The sequence below is a fragment of the Xenopus laevis genome, chromosome 5S (assembly GCF_017654675.1).
Source record: "Xenopus laevis strain J_2021 chromosome 5S, Xenopus_laevis_v10.1, whole genome shotgun sequence".
Lineage (NCBI taxonomy): Eukaryota > Metazoa > Chordata > Amphibia > Anura > Pipidae > Xenopus > Xenopus laevis.
In genome coordinates, this window is record NC_054380.1 from 26,709,127 (window position 1) to 26,736,847 (window position 27,721).

The window sequence follows — 27,721 nt, forward strand, 5'->3', positions numbered from 1 at the left end:
GAAATAAATAAATAACTAGGTGACGCACAGTTGATAGTACCTTAAAAAACTATATATATTAAAGTGCTGGTATAATAATGTTATTATCAATTGATTATAGTATTGAGACAATTAATAGTTTTTAAAGTGCAGTGCTATTAATTATTAAATTCATAAATTTTCATGAATTCAATTAATTCTTTATTACTAAGTATCAATTGTTAAAGTGCAGTGCTAATAGATGAATTATAACCATATAGTGGTAATTCAAGAATTAATAAAATGCAATGTAACCAAATTAATGTTTGAGGATAAATTCATTCAAATGGACTCAGTTCAAATCGAAAAAAGTAGGAAATGGAAAAGGAGAGGGTGGAGTTGTCCCAAAAACTTCTGCCTATATTTTTTCTAATCCTGGGACACCACAAAGATGGAGAAAGACATGGTAACCAAGACTGTGGTGTCAAATTTTAAATTTGCCCTAACTTGTAAGGAGCTATCTTAGCCTCAAAAAACACAAATCATTGGTCCCTTAGGAATCCCAGTGTGGGACTGCAATAGAAGAGAAGGGAGGAGATTGAACCGAATGCCAATTCGAACTGGAGCCCACCCTGCCCGACCAATTCCGTTGTTTTAAGATAAATCTATAAAGACAATTTTCACAGCAAAGTTCACTTAATAATTATTGTTCACTTAATTAATAATTGTACTGAGGTTATATATGTTTACATACAATCAAGACGTAAATAAGTTGTATATAAGTACAGTATATTGTGTATTGTGGTTGGTGGCATATTCCCTCTAGTAATAAATATGAACATAGACAGTCGCCCTGGAGTGTCTTTACTTTCATGAAATGGTCATGGAACCTCCCTGGTAACTTCCAGTATTTCCTATAATGTTTCAATAGGTGGTAAATGAAACCCTAATCAAACCAAGGCAATATTAGTAGTGTTAATACACAAACTGTGTCAGTCTGATAGTGAGGAGCTATTTTCTATACAATAGGGCACACAGCCTTTTATTTAGAAAAGCTCAACAATGTGCTTTAATTAGCATTTCGCAATAAATGTACGTGATCGACTGTGTTGTTTTCATTTTCTCTAGTTACACCAAGCTGAAACTGCAAGTGAACCCTGAAGGACGAATCCCTGTTAAAAAGTGAGTTGCACATCTTTTAATCTGAAAAGAAGCATAAGTAGGAATCACCATAATCATCATTATCCTGCAGTCTGCAATTATTTCTAAGAAACAGAAACAAGGCTTACAGAATAAAAATAAGATTGGAGGGTCCTGCCCACAAACTATAGCTGAAGGACATCATCAGGACTCCTTATCTGACACATAGGGGGTTATTTACTAAACTCCGAATACCGAATTTCCCCGAAATCTGAAAAAATTTGTGATTTTTTTTTTATAAAATCAGACTTTTAAAAAAATCACAATTTTTTTTGGAATTTATTAAACCCCGAGGGCTAAAAAGCCCGAATATAAAACCACGGCATCTCAAACCTGTCAAGTTGCATAAAAGTCAATGGGAACAGTCCCATTGATTTTTGGTTGTGTCGGGGGTTTCGGCAATTTCACAATGTTTTGGAGCTTTCGGTTGAAAATTCTGAGATTTCGGGGAAAATTCAGGAAAAAATTGTGAAGATCAGAGCTTTTCCCGCAAATCAAGTTTTGGGGAAAATGTAATAATAAATAAGCGTTAAAAACCCAAGCAGGTTAGATTGGAGTTTGTAGCAGCCGATATTGAGATAAATTCGGACCTTGATAAATAACCCCCATAGTGTAGTCCCCTGCATATGTTCTGCTTTGGTCTTCAAGACTAAAGTTAACTAAGACAAAGTTAGGAAACTATTCTAGAAGAGTAATCTAATCAACAAAGCACTGTGTATCTTGACAGCGCTATATAAATAAATGATGATGATGATGATGATAATCAACCGCTAGCATTTCCAACTTGTTCTATGTAAGTATCCTTGTACTTCCAATCCACAACTAAGGATGGGGTAGAAGTCACAGGACTGATAAACTGCTTTCTGGAATACACCTTGTGTATCTATTGTTTTAGTACAGCATTGACCTGAGGAAGGTATGAGCAGAAAGGTCATTAAGCTTAGCACATTCTATTGACACTTTCAAAGTAACTGATGCTTCACCTCTGTTTCCTTTATTGCGCAAGGTACTAAAGAGGGTAGGGTAAAATGAGCATAGCATAATCGTAGCATCCAACCAGATGTTTGATCTCAAATGGTGGCCAGTAAATTTTATTTGCTGACTGGTTGCTATAGGTTACTAGACCTGGAGTCAACTTTTTGTCGCTTTTATCTTGATCCTCCTTCTTTTTTTTGTCTTGTTAAATGTCGAACAATTATCTGATGATGCACGTTATACATCAAGCTCCACTTTTAAAGTCTTAATAACAAATATACTTTTTCACCAGGAATCTATTTGCCGTTGATGAGATTCATCAACTTGTAGCGACACATACAAGCGCGTCCGCATGACCCAGTTTCCTTTCGTTTAGCCGGGAAAATTTTTTTCCTGTATTTGCTGATAAGAGTATTTAATTTAAATTCCTAATTGAAAGCTGATGATTGTGGAGAAAATATATCACAAGCCCCTTTTTTCCTCCCAAATCAAAGGCACGCAAGTTGTAGGTCTATAATTAAAAAGTGAGATACCAGCTGGGAATGTATCAGCAAGGACGAAGTCAAGAATCAGGGGATAAAAGGAGAAATCATCAAATTATCCAAAGGCTTAGGGAGTTTAGTAGGTCACAAGAATGAAATGATAATACAGAGTTTTAGAAAAAAAAGTATTTGGCTTCACCAAATAGAAATTAAACTAAAAATGAGACTTCAAATATTCTTCTTATGAGTATAAATAGGATAATACAGTTCTGTTTGTATGTATGGGATCTTTTATTTGCTAACCAGTTATCCAGAAAGATCTGAATAATGAGAAGGCCATGTCCCATAGCATTTGTTTTAATTAAATAGTTATATAGTTCCTTAGTCTCTGTAATAATAAAACATTGTCTTGTAGTAAAGGGTAACTAAGCTGCTTGAATCCATGTAGTTGACAAAACAAATGAAAGAAAAAGCCCTTATCCTGAAAAACCCAGATCGCAAACACTTCGGATAACAGGTCCTATACCAGACTGATGATATCTTGATGTATTCATTGAAGTTATCTTGTGTAACCCTGTAACAATCCTGGATATAATATCCATTTACTTTCCTCAAAATGTCCCTATTGGTGGTCATCAAGTCAACCCAACACAGACAGCAGGCTAGCTCCAGGTGCACTAGGCCAAATCTTCAATCAAAGGGAAATGTGACAGTTATTTAGGATAAAATGCAGGCAAAGTATATGGATATTTTTGTGGCTTTGCCTTTGTAATGTCAAAGGCAGAAAAAAGTGCAATATATTCCAAACCTTTGCTGCCCTTGTTTTCCTCTTGCTACAGTCCAGCAGGTAGGCCATATTCCAGAGACTTTATATAAGTATAAAAATGTCCAATATACGGGAATCTGATCTGGTATGGGGAATTAGACCAGAAAAATGTTGACCCTGTTGTTACCTAAGGTATTATGGCTCCCTAGGCAAGGGCTTCAATCAGTGCCCCCACCTGGTCCTGCATTACCATTTCCCACCTTACCATTCATGTTGCCCCATGTACCTATGCCAGCACCTATCAAATTGCCCCCATTTGTACCTGTACCAATCCCTCAGATTGCCCCCAAACCCCAATCGGTACCTGCACCATGATAATCCAGAACATCAATCATATTGTGACCCCTAATCTGTACCTGTACCAGCCAAAAATCCACAGTATTTTCCCCAAATATGTACTTGTGCAAGCAGGAGCCAAAAATCCATCATATTGCCCCCAAATATGTACCTGTGCCAGCAGCTGCCAAGACGGAGATGGGGAGTGCTTCTGCCTACAGTACGAATCACGGGCAAGAGGTGGTTGGAAGAGGCGGTTTATAAAATTTAAAAACTATTAAAGGTCAAGCATACCAGGGTTAAAGAAAAATAAAATAAATTCTCCTTAAAAGTGCGCCCCCCCTTGATTGCACCCTAGGCGGGCGCCTACTCTGCCTACCCCTAGTTCCGGCCCTGGTTACCTACCCCCAACAGATTGTAAAAATTTGCATTTTCTTCTGATTTTGCTTGTTCCAAGTACCCAGAAAGATATGGGATCTAAAATGCTGATAAAGCAATTGATTCTTTAAACTGGGTTAAGGTGAAAAAGCTTTTCTGCGTTTTTTACTTGCTTGAAGGTAATATTGGTGGGACATCCATGCTGCTTGCAGATGGTACATTCTAATGCACTTGTTTCATCCACTCCGTGCAGCATCTACCGCTTGTTCTCTGCTGATAGGAAACGAGTGGAAACGGCACTGGAGGCTTGTAATCTTCCAGCTGGCAGAGTAAGTACTTGATGCAATTGATTCCCTTGCCCATTAAGATAAAAGTGGTACGAAAGTGAGATTGTGTTTTTAAAAACACACATTATTTTATCCCTCAACATAGTGCTGTGTAAATGCAGAATATAAAACATGTACTCAAAGGTACAACGTATGCATTATAGCTAAAACAATTACCTTTGAGACGGTTGTAAAACAGCACCTTAAGTACATCAAAAAGTAAAAGACTATACTATAGTGAGATTGGATATTAGAGGACTATTGTCTAAAATACAGTATATTCCTGATTCAAATGTTATTTTCATAAGTACAAGCTAGTGCAATATTATATGGATTCCATGGAACGATGGTGAATATAGAATTGAGTCCAACTCAGATCTATCATTTCGGGAAAGGTTGCTCAGGAAGATTTTCCATGTTGTCAAGAATGTCATACGATTCTTCACTTTGTCAAATTTGAAAGCAATAGCTACAAAGTGCTTATAGCTATTTTAGCTCTGTGATGACATGTGTTATCTTCGGAGGGTTTGATTCGATCCATTTTTTGAGCATGCTCCTCTTAGCTGCAATTAATATTCAGGAGCAAATGGAAAAAATTCAAATTTCGAGCTAGTTTTTATACTTCGACTAGGGAATAGTCCAAATTTGATTTGAATTTGAAAAAAAAAAATAAAAAATTTGAATATCGAAATTTATCATGTACTGTCTCTTTAAAAATTTGACTTCGACCATTCGCCATCTAAAACCTGCTGAATTGCTGTTATAGCCTATGGGGGACCTCCCACAACCTACTTGGAGTCAAGAAGTTTTTTTTTTTTAAAAAAAAAACTTCGAAACGAATTTGATCAAATGCGATATTCCTTCGATTCATTTGATTCGAATTTGGCCGATTACGGACCTATTCAATTTAAAACTGACCTATTCGACCAAAACGAAAAGACGGTTGGTCTTTTTGAATTCGAATTTCGAAGTTTTTTCAATTCGGAATTCGACCCTTGATAAATATGCCCCTAAATGTGTTCAATGCAACTAATAGGAAATGTTCCCAAAGGACATTGACTTCTACAGGACCTCAACAGGTTAAATATGGAGTATTTTCGGATTCTGACATTTTTGCATATAATAAATATTGAAATATTCAGGGTTTTTTTCTCCACTATTCAGATTTTATAGTTAAAAAAATCGATTTTTTCAAGTTTTTAACATTCAGACTTTAATAAATAACCCAATAAATACTCCAAAGCAAATGCTGCATTCTGTGCCTCCCTATGTAAAGACACAGGATATATAAATTGTGAATTACTTCTATCTGTAACATGAAAACCAGTAGATTGTGCATTTAATGTACTGTATGTGGTTAAATTCCCATTTGAGCTGCAAATTCTTTACAGGTTGGTTTTTTTTTGTGTTTATTTCTATAGAGCGATTCCGTTCCACAAGATGACTTTACACCAGAGGTTTACAAAGTCTTTTTGAACAACATATGCCCACGGCCTGAGATTGACAACATTTTTTCCGAGTTGTAAGATACATTTGCTTTATTTATTATATTATGTTTTTATGTCTTTCAAAATGTAGCAATCAGGGGATCATTTAGTTCAACAGGGCTAATGTGCCCAAGTGCGGTAACTCATAGCAACCAAACAGAAATGTTATTATTCCACAGTAAGGCTTATCAAAGTGAATTGTTGACTGGCAAGCATTACAGCACCAGCACACATTTTTTGAGGGTTGTTAAATGACTGTGCTTATCCATTAGATGTATGAACCCCCTCTAGTGATGGGCGAATTTATTTGCCAGGCGCGAATTCCCGCGATTCGCCACTGGCAAATAAATTCTAAAAACCGCAGTGAAAATTCGCAGGCGTAAAAAAAAAAGGACGCTGGCGTCCGTTTTTTTCAAGGCCGTCACATTTTCGTCTGCGAATTTGCGCTGGCGTCAAAAAACGGACACTGACATCGAAAAAGGACGCCAGCCTCAAAAACGAGACACCGGCACAGTTTCGTGAATTTTTCACAGTTTAGCAAATTTCGCTGGAAATTCAATAATTTTTCGGCGAAGCGAAACGCCCCAAATTCGCCCATCACTAACCCCCTCACCTGTACTCTTTATAGTGGGGTCCCGTCTCACCCAGGCCAGGTTGGTATTATTAGTATTATTATTACTGTCCAGGGACAGTTCAATTGTCAAAGAATGCAAAATTACTGTAGCACACTGATCCCAATTTGGGCAAAAAGTGTTTTATTGGCTCAAAAGTAGACATTAATTCTGGCAACGTTTCAGGCCACACTGGGCACTTTATCAAGTGTGAATTTACCAAGTCCTATGTTAAATGGTGCAGCAAGGAGGCGGGGAAGGAAATAAGGGGGGGGGGGAAGGGAGGGTAATTGGAATGGGGAGGTAAGTGCCAAATGATCCATGATAATTCAGTGTAATTTAAAAGTGTCATTAAAGTCCATGTGTAAGTGTCCATATCCACAGTCTCCAATAAGATCCATTCACAATTAGGAATGCACCGAATCCAGGATTCAGTTCGGGATTCAGGCTTTTTCAGCAGGATTCGGATTTGGCCCGGCCAAACCAAATCCGAAACCTAATTTGCATATGCAAATTGGGGGCAGGGAGGGAAATTGAGTGACTTTTTGTCACAAAACAAGGAAGTAAAAAATGTTTTCCCCTTTGCACCTCTAATTTTCATATGCAAATTAGGATTCAGATTCGGTTCGGTATTCAGCCAAATCTTCGGGGGTTTGGCCGAATCCAAAATAGTGGATTTGGTGCATCCCAATTCACAATGATCACTCAGATCATTGTGACAACTCACTCAATAACCTTCTGGTAAATACGTTTTATTAGGGTTATTAAAATGTATTTATATTTTATATTAAAACGATTGCACTTATGATTATTATGTCGATCAAAACCCTTTTATTTGTGCACAAGTTTCACAAACATGAACTGAATGGATCTTATTGGAGACTGTGGATATTGACCCTGATACATGGACTTTTTTTATAAAGGGGTGGTTCACATTTAACTTAAAAGACCAGTTACATGAATGTTAAAAAAATGTTGTATCTACATAACGAAAAAAACCCACCAAGACACATTTAACTTTGAATTAGCAAAGTCTTTATTAAGAAATAACTTAAGATTCTCCGCTTTCGCTCCTCTTCATAAACGGCACTCGATTTCTCCTCCCTGCCTTCTATAGAAGATAGCCAGGGAGTAGAAATGGATCGTCACCTGTCGCCGTTTCTGAAGAGGAGCGCAAGCAGAGAATCGGTAAGTTATTTCTTGGTGGGTTTTTTTTATGTTACTGGTCCTTTAACTTTTAGTATGTTATAGAATTGCTAATTCTAAGCAACTTTTTTTTTTAAGTTTTTTTTCATTATTTGCCTTTTTCTTCTGACTCTTTCCAGTTTTCATATGGGGGTCACATACCCCCATCTTAAAACAAATGCTCTGTAAAGCTACAGATTTATTTTTACTACTAATTTTAACTACTACTGCTAATTTTAACTACTTGTCTTTCTTTTCAGACCTCTCCTATTCCTATTCAAGTCTCTTACTCAAATCAATGCATGGTTGCTAGGGAAAGTGGGACCCTAGCAACCAGATGGCTGAAATTGCAAACCGAAGAGTGTCTGAATAAAAAGCTAAATAACTCAAAAGCCACAAATAATAAAAAATTAAAACCAATTGCAAAATATCACTCTTTACTCCATATTAAAAGAACAACTCCTTAATGACAATGAATTGTCATGAATCATTTGGCACTTACCTTCCCCTTCCAATTACCCTCCCTTTACCCCCCCCCCAATATCCTTCCCCACCTCCTTGCTGCACTATTTAACACAATACTTGGTGAGTAAATTCATACTCAATAGGACCCAGTGTGGCCCAAAACATAACCAGAATTAATGAATTAATTGAGCCAATAACACTTTTTTTGCACTCACAATTTTGGATCAGTGTGCTACAGTAATTTATAATTCTTCAGCTAATTATACTACAGCAACATTATGTAAAACTGCAAAGCAATGGAAAGTGGAACCATATGAAAGTGGGCTGCACATTTATATTACTGGTAACTGCACTGGTCCATTGGTTTAAGCAAGTCCATATGTAGAAAATACTGTACGTGTTCTTGGTTGATATCTGTGTGATGTGAATTTGCAGAAATGTGTTTCCATCACTTTCTTCCAAATTTCTATATCTATTTTCTTAATAAAACTAAAAATACATAATGACAAAAGGAACATGGTCGCTGTGTTTGCTGCACAACGGTAGAATTTAATATGTGATGTCAAGCTGTGCAGCCTGCGGAGAAAATGAAATGCAACTGACAATGTTACTGAGTTATTATTTGTTGTTATGATTAAAGAGCCAGCCTGTGGATTATTCCATATGTAATATATATCATTATTACCAAAAATCCCTTACCTAAAGCTCTCTCTCAAATTATCAAATTTCAGCTGCTTTATATTTATATATTATTTCAGCAAATATGAGTAAATGTCACTGTTATTCCCTTTGTACCAGACCATTGAAAGGTATTCTATTGTATATACATGTCTTTGCTAAAGTCCTATCTAATCAGATTCGTAGTACAGGTATGGGATCTGTCATCCTGAAACCTGTTATCCAGAAATCTCCACATTTTTAAAAATGATTTCCTTTTTCTGTGCAATAATAAAACAGTAGTTTGTGCTTGATCCCAACTAAGATATAATTAATCCTTATTGGAGGCAAAAGCAGCCTATTGGGTTTATTTCAAGTTTAAATTATTTTCTAGTGGACTTAATGTATGATGATCAGAATGATGGAAAGATCTGTTATCTGGATAACCCGAGCATTCTGGATAACTGTTTACATACCTGTACTGCATAGCTAGCATGTTATGTAAGCCTCAATCACAATAAATAAAGTGTACATGAAAATAAAGAAAAAAAAGGAAACATAATATACTAATATACTTCATTCCCATCGGCCCATGGCCCAGTCTGAGGTCCCTGGCACATTCACATGCACACCATGGTTTCATCAGGGGCCAATGAACCTGCCTGTTATGTTTTTGGAGTGAACCATTGATCCCTAGCACTGTTCTACATACTCCAACCCAGATGAAATGGGACCATTGTAGTGCCCATATTGTGAAGAGTTTTTGTACCCTGAAACTTGGCCTCTTTAGTTCCTGTACTCCTTGTTTACACTCTCTGCTTTATTGGTTATTTAGTTTGGACTTTCACTTTTTAATAACATATTTCAAATTTGGTTTAATACTTTATTATTGGTTGGAAATTTTCCACGTATCATGTGTCCTGCCTTTGGGATGGTAAATTGTTGAGTGAAGGACATGTTTATTCTCTAATGACATGACTGAATGACGGGGCGTTTGGTACAAACTCATAGGTTGGTTGTTTTGTTGCAGCGGCAGTAAGAGTAAAACGCACCTGAGCGTTGATGAGCTGATGGAATTTATTAACTCAAAGCAGCGAGACCCGCGGTTAAATGAGATTCTCTACCCGCCGCTAAAGCAGGAGCAAGTCCAACAGCTGATTGAGAAATATGAGCACAAGAGCATTTTGGCAACAAGAGGTAAGTGGATTTCATAAGGCTTTTTGGCAATTTCTTAAAAAATATCAGTTTTTTGTTCAAAAGTGTTAAATGTGCTCATCTCACTTCTACACTGTCATTGTATCAATATTTACTAGTGGCTTAACTAGGACTTTGCTCACATTAGCTCAAGCTCAAATCAGTGTCGGACTGGGATGCCAGGGGCCCACTTTACAAACTATTATTCCTCCTCCTCTCCTCACTCATTCTCTTTATTCTCCTAGTCTTTTATCTCTACATACTATACTCTATTCTTCCATTATCAAGCCCCTTAAAAAAATACAGAAATGACCATGAAATAGGCCAAATGTTTAGCAGCATGAGGGCCCACTGGGAGTTTCCTGGTATCCCGGTGGGCCAGTCCAACACTGAGTCAAGTCACAACGCTTTTCGGGGTTCATCCAAACTCCAAGTGCCTGATTGAACCAAATCTGACTTGAAAGCACTAAGTAACTAAAGCTGACCAATATTTCATATATAATGCTCTGGAGCCCGGCGTCATATACAGTATATGTTGTAGTGTGGGCATGTCAGCTGATTTCCCCACTTCACTGTGGGTCTGGCGCTGCTTGAGCCAGTTGCAGTAAGTAGAGGGGACACATATTCCCTGTGACTAGGGAGCTGGTTCTGTAACAATGACATTACATGGGTGGAAATATATAAAGGATTTTACAGGCAATGCAAGTGCAGTGTGCAAAGTGTCATTTTAACAAAATTTGCTGTTATTGTTACGCACAATGCAGCAGTTTTCCCCAACATTTCAGCGCCATTGCATCTATGCATGGATTTGCATGTGTTAAGGTTTTTTAAAAACCGGTTGCAATTGTGGTCAAAATGATCAGAGATCAGAGAAGGAGCAATTTTCAGCACGTGGCATTAGAATTACGTTTTTGGTTATAAATCGGCTGTAAATCTCCTATTGACACAGTTTAATGTAGGGACCCTGGCGGGGGTGCTCATTGCCATTTTGCACAATTATGTGGAAGGGACATGTTTGGATGCCTTTAATCAATATGTACAGCAATAGTATCCATTGTATTACTTCTGCCCTTGCGCAATAAATAAATCCTATACACTTATTTACTTTAATCTATAGGTTAAGTGCACCGCCCCAAAATGCTCACTGAAGAAGCACTTGTGCCCTGGTGCTCTTTGCTCAGTGTGAGAATCAGAGTGCAGCAAAAGGAGGGGCAGCTAGACCTGTCCTTACCGGCTGCCTTAGGGCCCCAATACAGGTTGGCCTCCTGATGCTCCCTACTTAGGGGGTGGGTGCCTGTGTGCCTTCCCCCACCACCCCTCTTACACAAGGGGCATATTCTGCAGGTCTCTTTGCTCTGAAAAGCTGGGTGCAAAGTGCAAAAAAGATTGCATACATAATGTTACATTTCTTTGTGACTTGGCAGGGTATAAAATGTATCTAGATGTTTGATTAAAAACTTTCCAATGTCATAAACAAATATATATAAAATATAAATATAATATATAACATTTGCTATTGTGCGACCTTCCTCTATCGCTCTTCTCTTCATGCATCTCATTTGCTTCTTGGCAGACTTTGTTATAATGTCCCCTTTGAGAGTTGGAGAACTCTATCTGAAATTGCTAAGATTATGCTTAAATAGAATTGTCAATAGATTTATTTCTCATTTCTATTTTGTATCCATCTTTTAAACTCAAATTGCATCTCCATTTCATCCTTCGTTGTTTGCCTGGAATACAAATACAGAAGCTCATTGTTCTAATCTATCAATCTGTTGCTATAATATGTATACCTTTAAATCAGGGTTGTCCAAATGGTAGATCGGGATCTACCAGTAGACCTTTAGCTGGTGATCAGTAGATCTCAAGACACTGTTAACAAACAGCTTGACTAATCTCCCTCCTATTTCATTCTTTTCATTCAGATATTTATTAGTTATCTGTTAAATTTAGCAATATTGATTCATAAATCAATATAATATTTAAGTAATGTTTTCCATGGAACAGAATGCTAACAATGCTATTATGGATATAGATCATAATGGGACAACATCACTAGATCCCGCATTAGTAAATTATGGGCACTCCTGCCTTTAAATAACCAACACTGGGTAGTGTTGCACCCATTCTGTGCCCTCTGTAGGCTGGCACCTTGCCATTGATACCCTTTAGCACCACAATGATAGCAAGCAGTCCAGCCCAAGGGAGAAAACTAGAAGTAAAACACAAGTTTACAGGGTCCGACATCTCACACTGTGATGGGCCTGTCAGTATTCCCATCCTTATTTCCCATTCAGTGGATTTCCCTTCGGATTGTACTGTCAAGTTCCAGAGAGCTGCTCTGAGAGAGGATTGTGAGCAATAAGAAGTGTCTAGGGACCCAGCAAGAGCTGCTGTCAGTGTTCTCTGCTAAAAGTAATATAGAATAAAACTCTTCTGACGACTACACAACAGAAATGACATTCCAGAGTTTCTTACTAAATCTATAGATATATGGAAAGCTTAATGTACTTTTGCTACATCATTTCATTCTTCTAAAGGAGCTTTGCTTACTTTGAAATGACGTACATCGGGTTCTTATGGCTTCTCACAACTCCCAGCTCCATCATAATGCAATTATATTCAAATATATCCAAGTATAAAGAGCCATGGTGAGCTCGATATATACATTTTATAAATGTTCTCCTGGCATAAATAACTGTAGCATAAAGCACACATACACAATTGCTGATGCACACCCATATATTAGCTTGAAGAAACTTTTTCTAAGGAGAGTTAAACATTAAAATGTTTTAAATGTTTACTTTGATGTATGTAACTATGACACTTATTAACAGGCACATTGGAGCCTGAGATATGACATCCCAATCTCTATTGCCTGTCCTCCAAGGCTGACTATCATGTCTATGTATAAATTCTGACTACCTTGCCTATAAATACACTGAATTCTTTCACATAAAGTGGTGAATCCTTAATCCAGTAAAGTAGTACCAGGAGGATCATTGAAGGTGGATGTGTCCCCCACTGCCTTTAAGAAAGTGCTTGTTGCACAAATTTCCCTAATAGCATTGGCTGTTTGCTACCATTGTGGTACTGCTAGGCCTAGATGTATTGGTCAGACTATATGCTTGAGAGTGGTTGCCTGTACCCTCCTGGGTTACCTTCTATTCTGTGCCCCCAGGCAAGGCACTTGCATGATCAGGATCAGGAAGGTAAGTGGGCAGTGATCAATGGCACCATATCATGAGTTCGGTGTCATTAATATACCTGAGGGGCAGTAGTGAAGGTCTATGTATGAAATGAGAAGCTAATTTATATGTGTACAATCCTCAATTAGATATAATTTGGAAAGACAATGACCTTGAGGCCCATACACTGGCCAACAGGCTGCAGTAGGGTGGCCTAGGGTGGCAGGATTTTAGGGGGCGGCATGCTGCCCAACCACACCCACATTGGTTCAGAAACACTGAAGATATGCAGGAGTTACAATAGCGATCCCCACAGGTCCCAATGATGAATGTTTGTACAAATAAAAGGGAGGGGACAGGGGCGACATACCGCAACGGGCCCAGGGGTGCCCGCTATGTAAATTTGGCCCTGTTTAGTGGGGAAGCTCTTTTGTTTGAATTGTAGCAAATGATAAATATTCCCCTAAATTATTAGGAGAAGGAAAGGTAAAATCACTGAGGGTGTCTAGTTTGTCTAGTTTTGAGGACATTCCCAGTAATTCTATTCACTTACCTGCTTCCCTGGGCTGGCTCTCCTTGTCTTCAATAAATGCACAAGCCCTGGGTCTGCAGAGCACCACACTGCCACCATGCTGCCATCATCTTCAGGATTCCGTGCCAGACTTGGGCAAATGAATGTCAGTAGAGAACTAGAGATATAATTAATCCTTATTAGGATATATATATATATATATATATATATATATATATATATATATATATATATATATATATATATATAAAAATTTTAGTAGCTAATGTATCATCCAAATTATGGTAAAACCCCTTATCTGAAAAACCGCAGGTCCCAAGAATTGTGAATAATAGGTCCTATACTTGTATTTCCTACGTGTGATTGTGTATTAGTGACATGTGACATTAACCTTACTGTGAGTTACAGAAGGGTAGAGGATACAAACATATTCTTTCATTAAATTCTATTCATTAAAATGTGTGCATGGCTTGTCTGAATTAAATGCACCCCTTCCGTATGAAACGTGACATGCAAGTGAAATAAAGTTATTGAAGGTAGTTGTGCCCACACTAATAACAGAACTGTCCATAACGACTCTCCATGCAGAACAACCAACATGCATTTCTGCTGTATGGCTTGTCAGGGTTGTTCCTGCTTGACTGGGCTTGCTGCCAACGCAACTGCTGAAACCTTTCAGCTTCTGCAAGATTATATCCTTCTAAGTGGTAAAATAATATCCACACAGCAAACGCATCTTGTTTAATTCTGATTTATGAGTCACACTATAACAATTTTATGATATAATTATATTTAAGGAGACCCTTCCTGGCACTATACATTGTGCAAACATGGAATCACAATGGAAAAGAAAAACACTGTGTTATTTTGGTTACAATTGATAGTTTGGAAATAGCATTGTTTCATTCTTCTGTGCCTTTCTTATTGTTTTTCATGCTTTACTATTTAACCCCATGTTGCAATGACTTTAAGACGTTTTTGGTCTGTGCCAGTTAACCCACGGGAATCCAAATGCTCAGAGCCACAAGAAGCCAGGCCACATTAGGATCTGGAGGAAGTATTGCAGCCACTCATACAAGTAGAACGTGGCCTGTTACTGGTACAACTGCAAGTCATTCCTCAGGCTGGGTTGAGCTGAATTGGCTAGGCAGGGGTTGACTATCGGACTGGTAATGTGCTATGGTGACAAGAGGGGTTTGCATTGCTGCGCTCTCATTCGGGAATTATAGGAAGCCAAACGAAGGGCAGGCAGGTAGGTGAGGTATGTGCCTAATGCCCCTCACCCCATTGTACCTTTGGAATGTGTCTATTCTGTCTACCCCTAGTTCCAGCCCTGTTAACAGCTGCCTCAAGGGCTTCTCTGCACCTTACCACCATGTACTCCCTCAATGTGCTTCTCTTATGATGTAAATGTAGGGACCCTTAGAGGTTAACGCTTCCCTATGGCTTTAAACCCCTACACTTCCTTGTTCTCTGGTTGCTGGGCAGAAGAGAATTCATCTAGTTTGGTTCATTAGCATAAGAGTATGATTGGCGCACAGGCTGATGACAACTTCCTTTAACGGTTCAGTATAGTGCTGGGCAGAGGATGGAACTTCCTCTTTCCACTGTTACTCCAAGAGGAAGTGGATGCACTGGGAGCCTGGAGCTTAGGCCCCAGTAAAGGGAAGGCTTTGGTGATGTCGGGGATACAGGGACCCCGTGAATGAGGAGTAGTCAGGACAGGGTAGTTGTTTCTAGGAAAGTGAGGCAGATAGAACTAGTGAGCAAGAACAGCTTGGTTCCAAATAGGAGGGATAGCAAGAGGGTTGCTCTCCCCTCAGGCAACACTGGCCTGAAGTGTAGGGATCACAGTCTAATAGGGATCTAGGTTTAGTGATTTCCCTGATCCAATATCAGAGGTACAGAGATCCTGAGGTGCATCTATCCATGTGGTACACTAACTCCACAGGGATGTCACCAAGGTGCTGCCTCTGAAATGCTCTGATGTTACCTGACATGTATGTGATAAAGCTCAAAGGACTGTGAGTTTGATATGTCTGGTGTTGCTTTAAGAGAATAAAACCTGGCTTTATTTGTTATGTTCAAGAACCTTTTGGGGTCTGGTTATTTGATTTAGTCATAGAGCCTAGGTGAGGTGTAGTTGCACAACACCCCCCTTCACCATTTCATGTAGCAAAGGCCCATCCTGTGGGGAGAGGGTCAAATGTAACCACTGCTCTGCCTGTTTCCTAGCCGGACACACTCTAGCCTGGCCTACATGGGTTATACACATACAGTATACATGGTGTATACAAGGCAGCAAATGATTGTTGTTTGCAAGTCTTTGTGTTTCATAGCAGACACACAAGAAGTAGCACCTTACATATGCGGGCACAAAACAGGGAGGAGAAAGGTGCATTGTGGGTAAAAGCCAGGGCTGGGAAAAAACCCTCACTCCCCAGCACTTACCTTTTTTTGCATAGGAGCAGGGCTGCATCGCTAGTGTACAGAGTGCAACTGCACTCTCTGCACTAGAAAAGCCAAATGTACAGTTTAATGCCCGGAAATGTGGCTCTTAAAGTTACCAGGAGCATCTTTGCATGTGTTTTTCCACTTTTTTCACGTGCACGTTAAGTATACGCCACTCGCAAGTTACACTTCATCATCCAACGTTCAGTTGACTGTATTCAGATGACTTCCAGGTGGAATGTGGAGTGCAGAGTCATTAGTGACACTGGGGATCTTATATTATCCCTGAAACCTTGCTTTTTTGCCTTTTTTTTGCGCTATGCAGAAAGAATTGCGTTGCAGCCTCTAATGTCTGTTACATTAGCAATCAATTATTATAAAAATGCAGCGAACCAAGAGGAGCGGAAGAGGAGGTGGAGCAGGACGTCGGCTTTAGATCTTTTTCATCATTTGGCTTCTAAAGACTGATTTGAAATATATTTGCTAAATGTTATGTCAAATGGCCAACAATGACATGAGCTCATTTACCCCGACCCATTAGTTTCATTAAGCGCAGATGCAATTAGTCATAGTGTGGAACCCCCGTACTCTGCTAAATCTCTTTATCTCCAGCCTGTGGCTTTTCTATGTTAATGACCGAGGTCTGTACAACACTTCACACTGGGAACATTTCAACCAACAGCAAATATATATGCCAAGTCCAATTAGTGATTTGTTAATATGATAAATGGCATGGCTGGATCTTCTAATTTGAAATAATTGAAAATCAGCTTTCCCCCTGCAATTGTTCATCAGTTGCCTGGGAAAGAAACTGTTTCTCATTAAACAAAGTGAAAATTATTTGACTCCAGTTTATTCGTGTGGGGCACTTTCACAAAGAAGGAAAATAAAAACATCAATGATTTATGGGTTGATTTCTCTTTTTCCAGTGTTCTTTATGTACGGTCATAGAATAGGCTGAAATGATTGGTTAATTACTGCGCATACATCCCTTTCACTAGAAGTGAAACATGTAGAGCCTGAAACACTGCATCTGTCATTTGCCACCTTTGCGTGTAAAAGCAGACAAGTTCCTAAGGACTGACATGGATAATTGCAAGAAATCACCTTGATCGCTCACTGAGTCATGGCATCAACATTATTTTAAGAGGCCAGTTTGCCGTGTGAGCTTTAAATGTTTTTCGAATATTGTGTTTTCAAACCCTGGCTTGATTTCTAATATGTCGGATTGCTTTCTGCCCTATTTCTCAGATATAGGAGCGATTTTATTTTATGCAGCAAGGCAGATTTCTCAATCTGTTATTGTAGGGCACTATAATAAAGAGAAACGTATTGGATTCTATATTGGGTTTTTGGAGAGCTGGTCAGTAGCTGCTACTGTATTTGCATCATAATTAGGGATGCAGGATTCAGCCAGGATACATAAAAGATAGAAAACAATTGAAAAAACTCTTTATTTCCGCGGAACAATCTGAAAACAACTGAACAAACAAAAGGTGTTTGGAAGGTGAACAAGCCCTTTAACAGTAAAATAGATACGTACAAAGAATCAGCTTTTGGTTGCTCAGGTTACTCATCCTGACAACACAATGGTATTTTAAAGTGAACTCAAAGGGAAAGTTGCCCTTTAACTTACTGCTTTCAGCCTTACTTCATAGAGTTTTGTGAAGGTTGCGCTGGGGGCTGAGAATTTGCAACAGTTGCACAGCGAGTGTTTCTTTGGTGTCTGCTGACTGACTGCCTAATCATACACTTGCTTGCAATGGAGTTCTGTGTGGGTGCTCTGTCCCTCCCATTGAAGGGTGCTATTACAGACTCTGACAGAAGAACAAGCCTGTTCAATGGGATCCCGGTCTGATTCAGCCACCTCTGCCAATAACAGGCTGACATTTACACGTTACATAATCTCTGTAGCACAGGTATAGAACTGACAGTTATAAAGGAAGAACAAAAGTTTCCCATTCCTAAGGGCCATGTTAATGGCATTGCCTCCTATTGAAATGTTTTATGCCTAAATGTTGTTTAGCAGCCACAAGTCATGTTGTGTTGTGAAGGAAAAACTCCCTACTCTGTAAACACAAGATCAGAGGCATTCTGGACTATACCATACCCATTCCCAGATATTCCTTTTTGGTAACTCCGTACTTATTTTTTAAGAGTTTTTTGTTGTTGACTTGAACAGATGGATTCCAGTATGAAAAATAATAATTCCATAATGAGCATGTTATACAAAGAGACTGAATTGTAATATAGCTTAAACACCAATGGCGTAAACACATTCGACTTTGTGGCCACAACGGAGGCACCTGGCCCGTCTCCATTGTAGACACACACACAAAATGTGGGTGACTCAGGATTTATTTGTGCGCTGCAGTTCTCTTGTGAGTTTTTTGTTTCATGGGTGACCCCTATTTTCAGCCGGGGAAAAATATTTTTTTGCACTTTGCACCCAGCCATGATGAATTGTAGTTGGTTTGTGCACTTTGTTTTAGAGCACAGAGATCCATGAATACATAGTCACCCCCCCCGCCAGTGGCGTAACTGTTACGGGCCCCCCCCCCCGAGCAAATAAATTTTAGGACCCCCAACATATCCAAAGGTTGACCTGTTTTACCAATATATATTGAAATTGCTCATTAATTAGGGCCTTATGGGGCCCCCTATACCTCCTGGGCCCCGTGCAGCAACAGCGTCTGCTTCCTCTGTAGTTACACCTCTGCCCCTCCTACTCGTGCCCTAATTTGCCGATCATTCAGACATGCACATTAGGGAGCAGCAGCAAATAAACAGGACCCTGTACAATGGGGAAGCATAAGGCATAAGAACAGGGCCGGCATTCCTGCTCCCCTTGATGCACTTCTTCCCCAGATATACTTTACCACTGTTTAATCACACCAGATACTTCCCCTTACTTTTCTTTTTTCTCCGTGGCACAAAGCATTTTCTGTGCTTATGTAGCCGTAATTAGGCCCGGGCCTAGGGCGGTACGATTTCAGGGGCGGCTTAGTGGGTGCACACAGTTCTCGGTGGCAATAAGGGAAGTGTGCATTCCACTCCCGGTGGGTGGAGGGGAAGGACAGTGGGCTGTTTAGGGGCGCCAGAAAGAGAGTGTTTAGTTAGAAACAGTCTTGATACAAAAGCTCTTTGGTGAATGTGCAAATGAAACCGTTAACATTTATCAGTATGGCATAAGTATAAACAATCATGTTGATGATATATCCACATTATGCAAAAAGTTCCATACACTACAGATATTCATTTCAATTCTAAATGATCCTGTACTGGAGCCCCCTGAAAATGAATGTCTTCCAGTGATTAAAGCAATAATCCCTCTGTGCATACAATATTACCTCTAATATAGGTTGTGTCAGCTGCAAGAATATTTAACACCCTCCTGGTAACCATAAAGTGGAGGGAAGGGAGTGCTAGGGAAATATTATCATTATTTATTCACATTGGGGGGCGATTGTAAATTGAGAGAGGATCCAGCAAGACATAACTCCACACTAAACAAAGACTTTAATCTGAATTTTGTTTCCTCTTCTTCTTCTTTGTAGATCAAATGTTTTAGACGTGTGTAAAATGCTTTATCCATAATTTCATGGTTATTAAGCTAAATAGGTCATCATTTAATAAAACAAATAACTAAATGTGCCCCTTCATATATAATATTGACCAAAAAATGGCCCAGAAAATTCTCATTATTAATCTAAGGACATACATGTCATTGAATACCTGAAATAAGATGCAGCATGAATATCAGAGCAAGTGAATATGTTACTGGGAAATACATTTAGTAATGGAGCTGATTTCATTCCTTCATTAGACAGTTTGAAATTGCGATGCTCTGGATGTTTAAAAGGGCAGTCGGTTACATGTCAAAAGTAGAAAGCGCTCAATTTATCCTTTAGTGCATTGAGCCATGAAGAGCCTTACTGAAGTGTTATTCAACTTGCAGCACTTCTGTAAAACCAATGACATTAGACAGGAATCAGAGACACGGGAAATAGTGTATATATATATATATATATATATATATATATATATATATATATATATATATATATATATATAGGCACGGAATAGCACCTGGGTGTATTATATCTCAGCGTTGGAGTGCTGGAACCATTGGAACTCATATATATATATACTGTATACAGAGGTTATATAGATTTAATAGGCCAGTTTCAGGTTGCAGTACTCGTTGCATGTAGCTTTGAAATTTAAAGGTATACTGTCATGGAAAACATGTTTTTTTCAAAACGCTTAAGTTAATAGTGCTGCTCCAGCAGACTTCTGCACTGAAATCCATTTTTCCAAAGAGCAGTTTCCCAGGTGCCCCCAGTCATGTGACTTGTGCTCTGATAAACTTCAGTCACTCTTTACTGCTGCACTGCAAGCCCATCAACAGTAAAATTGGAAGGGAACCAGATAACAGCTCCCTGGTAGATTTAAGAACAGCACTCAATAGTAAAAATCCATGTATCTATATTAGACCAACAGGGGAATGTAATAAAAGTCGCAAAGAGCAAAACAATTCGCACCAATAAGACTAAAAATCCACATCTCGCAATGTAATATTGTTCCTTAAACTGTTATTGCATTGCGAATTTTAATTGCGCATTGCGAATTTTAATTGCGCACTCATAAGAAGTGCTTGAAGGTGTCGTAATCTTTTGGAGCAAACATAACGACTTTTTCAGTAAGAAGTTTTATTACATTGACTGCGCATTGGCGCAAACTATAAAATTCGCAAACGGTCTTTCACTGTCGGAAGTGGTTGCTAAACAGTTTCCGGGCTCGCAAAAGCTATATTAAATTCGCACAAAGCAAAATTTGTTCGCGCAAAGGCATAACTTTTCGCATTGCGAATAGTTTTTCCGTTAGCGATTTTTATTACATTCCCCCGTAAGAAGAGTAATGTCCAGCTATAGCAATAGAGCACGGGTTACATTGGACTCTAATACAACAGGCTGGGCCTTCGCTAAGTGGAAGTTATGAAGCAAGGGTTTAGTTGAACTATAACACAAATGGGCTACTGTGCATAAAAGTGAAGAAAGGACGCCAGGTTAAAACTCACAGATCCACAGAGGCAAGGGATTGCAGATGTTAAATATGCCAGGACAGTTCAGCAGAGTCAGCAATGTTAAGTTAATAGGGTAGTTGAAGGTGCACCTCTAGGATGGTATGTCCAGGTGGGGTCCGGATCCCATACAGTGAAATGGTCAGGGAGAATAAATCTAGGCCTGATTCCCTATCCAGCTTTCACTATAGGCAAACTCAGAGCCTAGGGGAGAGCTACTCCCTACTACAGTCCTTGTAGGAGCACAGGCTGCGCTAATTAACCTCTTTGTCTCACCCTCCTAGAAAGTACTATAGGAGGGTGTCTCTGGCTATGCCTCATTCACAGAGTCCCTGCACCCTCACTTATCACTAGAGGTACAGGACCCTCTAGGGCAGAACAGCTTCACTGGGCCTTGTTATACCCAAACTCTCTGGAACAGATCCAGCTGCGTCAGCAACCAGAAGCCGAAGATCCACCCCTAATCAGACACCATGTTGTGTGGCAGGAAGGGGCCATAGACCAGTAGACCAATAATACAATTATGTAATTGAAATAACTAGACACATGGGCAAGTGCCCGGTAACTTGGGAGATAAGGAAGTGTAGGGATTTAAAGCCATAGGTAAATATTAAACCTATGGATCCCTACATACTCGATCTAGATAGGCTAGACATATAGAAGCAAGTCTGTCTATTTAATCTTTCTGGCTAACCTATATCATGTATTTGTCTGTTTGTCTATCTATCTATCTATCTATCTTTCATTTATTTATTTGCAGAAAATGTAAAGTTTGGTGATACCTTTTGTCATCTATCTATATTTGTATCTCTATGATCTATCATCTATCTATCTATCTATCTATCTATCTATCTATCTATCTATCTATCTATCATCTATCTATCTATCTATCTATCTATCTATCTATCTATCATCAATCTTTTGTGTATTTATTTGTCATCTATCTATATTTGTATCTCAAATGTGCTGCCCACCTGGTGCCAACTATTTTTAAGGTGCAACAGCTCACATCACCTGCAAACAAAGAGCTTCACGCTAAAGTATTAATTTGCAATGTTTGTGTGTGTGTAATCTGTGTGTGTGATATTTGTGTGAAAACTGTGAGTGTAATATTTGTGTAATCTATTTGTGTCACCTGAAAATCCCATTCTTACATCAGGCTTATCCAGAATCTCAGGATTTGTTTTCTCTCAAATTAATCCTTCATTTCCCTCCCATTGTGACAAGAGATCAGATGCAGAAATACTTCAGCTTTAACTATGTGTTAACTATTTTGTCTATGTATATATATATATGTGTGTGTATATAAATTATATATATATATATATATATATATATATATATATATATATATATATATATATATATACATACAGTTATGGGGCCTGCTGTCTAGAATGCTCAGGACCTAGATAACAGATCTTTCTGTAATTTGGATCTTCATACTTTAAGGGGCATATTTATCAAGGAACGAATTTCGAAGTTAAAAAAATCTTCGATAGTTGAAGTATTTTTTCCAGCGAAAACAGCTGTATTCGATTGAACTATTTAATCCTTCAAATCGATTCGAAGGATTTTACAAAAAAAAACTTTGACTTCTCAAAATGTGCCCAAAAGCCTCAGATAGGTTCTAGAAGGTCCCCCATAGGCTAAACAGCAATTCGGAAGGTTTAAGGTGGTGAAGTGTCTAAGTCGAAGTTTTTTAAAGAGACAATACTTCTATTTTCGAGTGGTCGAATTTTCGAAGTTTTTTTCAATTTGAATCGAATTTTGGCTTATTCGATGGTCGAAGTACCCAAAAATTACTTCGAAATTCAAAGTTTTTTACTTCGAAAATTCACTTTTTTAGTCTACTAAAAAATCATGTAAATATTAAATAAACCAAATGAACTGTTTTTTTTTTTAAATTATATTTTAGTTTGGATCCAGTACAAGCTACTGATTTATTTTACAGAGAAAAAGTCATAGTTTCAAGAATCTAGGACAGGAAAGAAATATTTACCCTAAATCTCACCCCAACTGTTCTTCAAGCTGGACTAAGCGTATGTAGGAGACAAAGGGTTGTTCTCCCCATTTCTTACCTTAAATGGCTTCAGGCTGAGCCCCTCTTCCTGCCCCAACACTGCCCCAACCTAGGGTGACCAGCACCACATTTTGGTAACCACCACTCAGAGACTCAATGAGAATGTAGTACATTGAATAATTCATTAATCCTATTATCGGGTAAAGGCTCTAAATGTTTAATTTGACACAACGTTTAAAGGGATCTCTCATTTCCATCTGTACTTGTGGCCCGTCTGTAACTGCTTTCAGTGCAAAGCACACGCGACTGCCTGGCATGTGGGCTCCTCACCAGATGAATGTACATTTTGTACTGTAGTTAATAGGTTCTTCTCTGTTTAATTGTCCCTGGCAGCTCTCACTGTGCAGAAAGTGTATTAGCCTGTCATTTGCATCAAGGATGTGCTTTATTCCAATGCAACAGCAATATTATTGTGTCTATTATTATTTTTATTATTAGTACAGTGCAACATCTGAAAAGATTATCTCTACCCCAGCTATACATAGCCAATAACACAAATAAACACCCCATGTGACTTTATTGGGATAACATGATATGGTAAAGGAGAACCAAATTTAAAACTGGGAGGTGCCAAATGTTACAGAACCCCCCTCCAGGGACTGAATTCAACTACCTGAAAGCTGGGTCAGGTCCTGCGAGCAGAAAACTGCACAGGCCTGTGGTTCATCTCAGGACCCCCATGGATGGATCCTCTTCTAAGTTCTTGCACATTCTCAGCAGAGATGCGTGGGTGCACATTCTCAGTATAGATGCGTGGTTGCACATTCTCAGTAGAGATGTATGGGTGTAGATGCTTAGTAGAGATGCGGAGGTGCACATGCTCAGTAGAGATGCGTGGGTGCACACTCTCAGTAGAGATGCGTGGGTGCACACTCTCAGTAGAGATGCGTGGGTGCACATTCTCAGTATAGATGCGTGGTTGCACATTCTCAGTAGAGATGTATGGGTGTAGATGCTTAGTAGAGATGCGGAGGTGCACATGCTCAGTAGAGATGCGTGGGTGCACACTCTCAGTAGAGATGCGTGGGTGTACATGCTTAGTAGAGATGCACTCTGAACCTCATGCTTGGAGGTGCACAATTCAACATGAGCCAGGGTACAAATGCTTCTTGAATGAGCACTAAGGGGTTTGTGTGATTTTGCACCTAGTACTTGTGTACAGGATCATGGGAAATTACCCTTATAACGTGAAAACCAATTGTGAATAATGGGATGAAGGGAAACACAGGTAATATTAAACCTTGTTTTCTAAATTTCCCATTGGTGATGCACATCATTAAGTGTACTGGTGTTTAAAGCACACAGCAATAACTACATTACTACATTATTGATCAATAAATCCCAGACCCCAAGTTTTGAAGGAAGTGTCACATTAATGACTTTCTCCCAGTGGCTAAATCCCTAACCAAATGGGATTATTGTCTCCAGTGATGGGTGACTGATTGCTGCAGTAGCTCCTGGAAACACATCAAGCTGCCCAATCCCTTGGGTTAATTATGGCTGTGTGCATTGCCTTGAACTCTTTATATGTAACTGCCACGCACATGAACACAAGCGTAGGTTTCTCATTGTGGCATTTGTAGTATTATACTTTTATTTATAAAGCAATAAGTGCTTCAGTGTCTGCCCCAATGCTGCTCACAGTCTAGTTACTTGCTGGGGTCACACCTTAATTACAGGTCATTTCCCCCACTATCAGTTCACCTCTTTGTATTTTACAAGACTGTAGGAGGACACATGAGCCCCTTAAAAAAACAAGATGAGAACATGGTGCAAACTCCCAAAGTGAAGAGATTGCCCTTATTTTAATCCCACAAAACTGTATGTAGGATGTGTGTCCCAAGGTGTCATTTGCATTTTATATTGATACACTTCCTTGGACCTTCCTCTTCCTCCTCTTGCTTAAACGATGTGGGGCAGTGGCTGGGTCAGGTCAGCTTTAGATTTGTCACTAGGCTTGGTCAGTAAATGCACAGGATGACAAAGTAACATCATTGAAGAGGAGGAAGAAAGACATTAAATCAATTAAAGATGCTTTTTACCTTTAATTAAAAAATGTTGTTTCTCAAAACAGACACAGATGGAGTGCTATGTATTCCATGGGGCTCGACATATGTTGAACTCTATTTGGATCCCAGAAGAGTCCATGTTCTCTTCAACCATCTGAATCAAACCAACCCTTAGGAATCAAGCTTGGAAGGTGTAATTAGAAAATTTAACTGTCCTGAGAAAGAACATGGGATATGAAGCGCACCATCTGTATACTGTAAAGTGTTTTGAGCAGCCTTAAATGATTACTCTGTCAAAAATATTGACAGCAAACCTCACAGCCTTGCATAGTCTACAAAACTGAATCAGCCGATTCAGTATTTCTTGGTTAGGTCAATCCCAGCATGCTTGCCTGTAATAAACATATCTTCATTCATTTAAAAGGACACAATAGACTTCTATTCATAATAGACGTTCTATTCATACAGATACAGAGAAAGATAAAAATAATCCACACTCAAGAAAAAAGAATTTACATAATGGCATATCCATGGTTGAAGAAGAAAATGAGTTCATCCCCCACTCAAGAAACTGAATTGTGTTTTTAACTGGCTTCACATAGCTAGATCTGCCTGTAGTGCTAGAGAAAACTGGACCAGTATCCCAGGTTAGACTTGTTCAGCATTAGGTCCACGTGGCTTGACCAACTGCAACTGAAGTCATGATAAAATGACTGCTGTTGTGAGAATTGATACTCTTTACTAAAGGTACTTGTGTCCAGAGGTGCTCCTTGCACTTGCTACAGGCAAAAATAAACAGTCGCAAGCACCAGAAAGGATGCCATCTTGCCTTTCATTGTAGAAACAGTGGAAGGATGGCAACAGTGTGAGACTGGCATAAAGGTGGCCATACCCAGTCTGGAATTGGGTGTGTCCATCTAATGGTATTGAATTTCTTAACATTTTCTGATTAGCCAAATAACATTGATTTTCTCAAGCAGCTGAGGGTTTATCCGTCTATGTTCCAATAACTAGACACTCTGCCCCAACTGACTCCTGGGGTTCTAGCAGATGGAACTATCCGCAGTTAATAGTGCATTAGCTCTTGTGATGATTATTATGTTTTCTCATAGAATGACATGGAATAAGGATCCCACACAGGGTCCATTCAGGGTCTTGATATACACTAGTATATCTTACTGTAAGGATGAAAAATGACTTTCCAAATAAAAATCACACTTAATTTTAAATCCTAATATAAAAATATCTTTACTTGTAAACTTGATACACTTCCTCTGGGTGAAGCCTAATTCCTCTACTACACTTAGTTGCAACCTCCTGTCTTTCAAAGTTCATAACCTGTGCCATAGAGAGATCCCCAATACACAACCATCTTTTTATTAAGTTTTTTTATAGTGCGATGTCTTGCAAAATTATTCGATAGTAGGCCTGCTCGCACACCCTGGCCTTCAATTCTGGATGCCTGGTGCTCGGTTTTGGAGGGATCAGCACCCTCCCAATTAATCTCATAGAAAAATACACTGGCACTCGCGGCAAATTCAAGCAGGGAGGACCCCTTGCATGTTTATTCACAGGAATACAACGTTTCAGGGCTATACAAACTTGCTATACAAGCTATACATGCTTGACAAAGGGGTATAGCCCTAAAACGTTGCATTCCTGTGAATAAACACGCAAGGGGTCCTCCCTGCTTGAATTTGCCGCAAGTGCCAGTGTATTTTTCAATGTGGCAAAATTATTCCTCCGTTTTCCCACCCGATAATAAAGCTCCCCCTTACATTTGTGTGTTCGAGTAAGTAATTGTCCATTCCAGTCACCTTGCACTTCTATTTGTTTGCATTGTGTACAAGTGAAATGATACAATGCCTTGCTAGGCTCTCAACTCTATCTATCTAATCAGTCTTTGAGCACACTCTAGTTCTGCATGTGTTAGGGAGCTAGAACACGAGGAAACTTCGGGCGACTTCGGAAATCAGAGCCGTGAGTGCATTGGTGCTGGCGTTTTATCATTATAGCAGGTGGAAGGCAGGGGGAAGGAGGTTTGGGGAGACTGGATAAATGTACACAATGATAACAAGCTAAGGAACAGAGAACACTAGGGGGCAGATTTACTAAGCTCGAGTGAAGAATTCGAATTCGAAGTATTTTTTTGGGTACTTCGACCATCGAATGGGTCAAATTCAATCGAATGGTTTAAAGTAAAAATCGTTCGACTATTCGACCATTCGATAGTCGAAGTACTGTCTCTTTAAAAAAATACTTCGACTACATACTTTGCCACTTTAAACCTGCCGAGGTGTAATTTTAGCCTATGGGGACCTTCCCCAGCACTATTCTAAGCTTTTTTTGATCTAA

The 27,721-nt window shown here is 39.1% G+C and overlaps 1 protein-coding gene across 3 annotated transcripts in view; it reads left to right on the top strand.

Annotated features, from left to right (window-relative positions):
- The window catches only part of plcb1.S (phospholipase C beta 1 S homeolog), a 305,516-nt gene that overhangs the window by 179,755 nt on the left and 98,040 nt on the right, over window positions 1-27,721 (top strand). For all 3 annotated transcript variants that reach the window (XM_041564337.1, XM_041564338.1, XM_041564339.1), the window contains exons 6-9: window positions 1,087-1,140; window positions 4,349-4,424; window positions 5,843-5,943; window positions 9,857-10,023. In XM_041564337.1, the coding sequence (XP_041420271.1) occupies window positions 1,087-1,140; window positions 4,349-4,424; window positions 5,843-5,943; window positions 9,857-10,023 (398 nt within the window). The remainder of the gene's footprint in view (window positions 1-1,086; window positions 1,141-4,348; window positions 4,425-5,842; window positions 5,944-9,856; window positions 10,024-27,721) is intronic.